This window comes from Eurypyga helias, unplaced genomic scaffold, assembly GCF_000690775.1.
Source record: "Eurypyga helias isolate BGI_N326 unplaced genomic scaffold, ASM69077v1 scaffold17215, whole genome shotgun sequence".
Taxonomy (NCBI): domain Eukaryota; kingdom Metazoa; phylum Chordata; class Aves; order Eurypygiformes; family Eurypygidae; genus Eurypyga; species Eurypyga helias.
Window position 1 is genome coordinate 39,676 of NW_010253695.1, and position 3,158 is coordinate 42,833.

The 3,158-nt window shown below is 46.0% G+C and overlaps 1 protein-coding gene across 1 annotated transcript in view; it reads right to left on the reverse strand.

Annotated features, from left to right (window-relative positions):
- Window positions 1-744: 744 nt before the first annotated feature.
- SIAH3 (siah E3 ubiquitin protein ligase family member 3) overlaps window positions 745-3,158 on the reverse strand; it is a 47,053-nt gene continuing 44,639 nt past the window's right edge. The window contains exon 2 of the mRNA XM_010152755.1: window positions 745-1,425. Coding sequence (XP_010151057.1) covers window positions 832-1,425 — 594 coding nt within the window. The 3' untranslated portion in view covers window positions 745-831. The remainder of the gene's footprint in view (window positions 1,426-3,158) is intronic.

Below are 3,158 nucleotides of genomic sequence, written 5' to 3' on the forward strand. Positions count from 1 at the left end.
AAGATCAGTGCACAACTTAGGACTGTCCTCATACTTTATTTTCTGGAAATCTCTTCTTGAATGCTTAAGGAAATAGCAGCCAAAAAGGTGAATGCCCTGCTGTCTGTCTGTGGTTATATGCATCCTGGAGCCAGCCTAACCAGCAAGATTCTCACTGTCCATCATGATACAAGAGTGGGATTTAACCATGCTCACTGTGACCACCCACTACCCATTAAATCCCTGATTTAATGCAGGATAAGGCTTCCCAGGCCCGAGCTCAGCAGAGGTGGTGATTTTTTTCTTCTGGAGCTTTCATTGGGTGGTGAAGGTTGTTTGCTCAGAAGCTGAAGGGAGTTCTGAAACTGCAAGCTCCCCGGAGCTTGGCTGTGACTGCAGTGTTAAGACCTAAATCACTATTGCTAGTGTGGAAACCTGAGTGGTTTTGTCCCTTTAGTGGAATACTTTACCTTTTACCAGTCATATTAATACCAGGCAATTAGGCAGACAATGAAGGAAAAACATTTGCATAGCATGCTCAGACCAAAGGTTTCTGTGAGTCACCCTGGGTGCACCTTCCAGGCGAAAGTGTTGTTTCCACTGTTGCTGGAGGGCAACAATAAATTGATTAGCCTCTTAAAAATTTCTCATAAAATTGTATTAACAAAACGGTAAATACATTACACAGAGACCGTAACCACAGGATGTTTACATAATGCCCACTGTGGACGAGTACTAAATACCATAAAAGACCTGAGACCCCCCCAGAAAGTCCATAAGTTCTGGCTCTCACAAGGCATCTAGAGCACCATTGTTTCTCCTCCTCTTCCTCATCTTCTTCCTCTTCTCCCTTCACATTTCAGCTTCAGCATTGTGAACTTTGCTGGTGGTTATTGCAATTCCTATTGCTAGGCTTCCATTGTCGGAAAAGAGCTGAGCCAGGGAAGTGTTCAGCACAAGGCAATCCCCATCTGAAATGACGGAGTCAACACACTCCAGTACTGACCTCGGGGTCGCCTCCCATTTAAGGCGCCTCTGGTTCCTGTTGAGCTCGAGCCGGTAGGTGAAGTTGTCGGCTTGGGTTGGCGTGCCGATCAGCATCATCGTGGCGAAGAACTGAGGGTGGCCTTCATACTTCTCCTGCTTCCTGAGAACCAGCAAAAACTGGTGGCCAAGGCAAGAGTGCATGATGATCCAGTCCGTGGGTGCAGGCAGGTGCATGTCCGTGGCCAGGAAGACAATCTCTGCCCCCTGAAGGATGTTGATGCGGTGGGTCTGCCTCAGGTGGGACACCACCACCTCCAGGTGCCCTTCCCATGGGCAGGAGAAGAGCGGGCACGTGCAGGGAACCAGCTGGGGGTCATGCACTGCTTCGTGGTGATGGCAGGGAGGGAGGACACCTTGGTCGGCGGACGTCTGCGCAGCTGCACAGCGGGTCGGTGCATACTAGGAGAAGAGAGAAATGACATATGGTATCAGGTGGACCAGGAACTGGTGCAAATATCCAAGGTGCAGACCCCACAGGTGTCACTTACCTAATACCCCACCTAAAACAACACCAGTGGGAACACCAGAAACTCAGCACTGCTGAAACCAGGCTGGGATGAGGGGCAATCCAGGCCTGGATCTGCACAGCAAAAGGTGCTGGCAGTTGCCTTGTTCTCCAGGCGAAGAGAGAAACGATTTGGGCAGTGATAAGTCACTTCAAATGAAAGTGATGTATGTGTTTAAAGAGCAATTTCATTAGTTTAGGGGGGAAAATCTGATTAAAAAGAAAAAAAGATCCCAACAAAGCAAGGGCAGCATGGGGCATTTTATATAGTTAAGGCTCTTGCAGCTCAGAACAAGGAAATGAAATATGTATGGCTTTATTATTCTTTAATGAAACACGCTGCCAAATACAGGCATTTCTCCTGAAACAATATGCTTTATAACACCCATAATTTGTGAAATAAAAATCAGTTTTTATTGAATATGATGCTTGCTTTCTTTTTTCGTGTGTGTCAACATATTTGTGCTTAATTGATGTGCTTACCGCCATAAATCTTCAATGGCTCTCAAAGATGGATGGATGGTAAATTTAGGGTGTTTTTATACTAAAGTAAATTTGGATTAAGGTAGGACAGCTAGCTGAAAAAGGCAGCAGCTCTTGCATAAGGATTTGGCATAAGGACTAGGAAGCAAACCGCTCTGCCTCTGCCGAGCAGTCGCTGTTGAAGTGAGTAAGTAAGACCTATTCAACCGAAAGTGTACCCACATGAAATGCTATTCAGAAAGAGTAATGGCTCTCTGCAATAACTCCGTGCACAGACAAACCCTAAGGCACAGGCATGCTGGTCATGATTCATCCCACCCAATTCTAGGCATTTACTTCAGCTACCTGAGATGGAAACCTGGTTACCTTGGACTGCCTCTGCAGTCAATAGGAGAAGGCAGCCCTTCCCGGTGACGGATTCGGATCTTAGCTGGAGTAATTCACCTTCTAAAGGTGGCACCAGCTGCCACCAGATGGCTAAGGCTGAGATACAATCTGTCTAGTTGTACTTAAATTTTAGATGCTTAAAAGTAGGAGGATGTCTCCCTCTGAACTCCTTTGGAGAGGCTCATAAGGAGTATAAGAATTAAGAGTGCAGACATATATATATACACACACATACATTTTGCTTTAACATATGTTTAGGAAGAGTCATGTAATTCCCTGGATACCGCCCCACATCTGCTCATTTTAACATATAAATCCAATATTATGGGAACAACGGTACTGTTCCAACATCTCTGGATGTTCTCTTTCATGCCACATCTAAGTCAGAGCAGATTTGGGCTGTATTCAGCTAGTTCCGAGCAGAGATTTGTTTTAACTGGGGCAAGCATAATCCCGTACAATAGGGGCCAGATGTGTTGCAAATGGTGCGTTGTCCCATCTCTCTATGGACACCGTGATGCTTTTTATTACAACCTTGACGTGAGACTGAACATTCATGGCAAGCAGTTTTTCTCACCAGAAGTTGCACTTTTGCTTTCCAAGATATTGTGGAAGGCAAACTCTTGGGTCAACCATCCCATCTCTCAGGTGACCAGGGCTTCCTTGCCAACCAGGGTGACAAAGTCCTGGATGTCCATTCTCATTTTGTCAGTAGCTGCCAAAGGACGTGATGGGCAGAGCAGGGTTGTGATTCCTG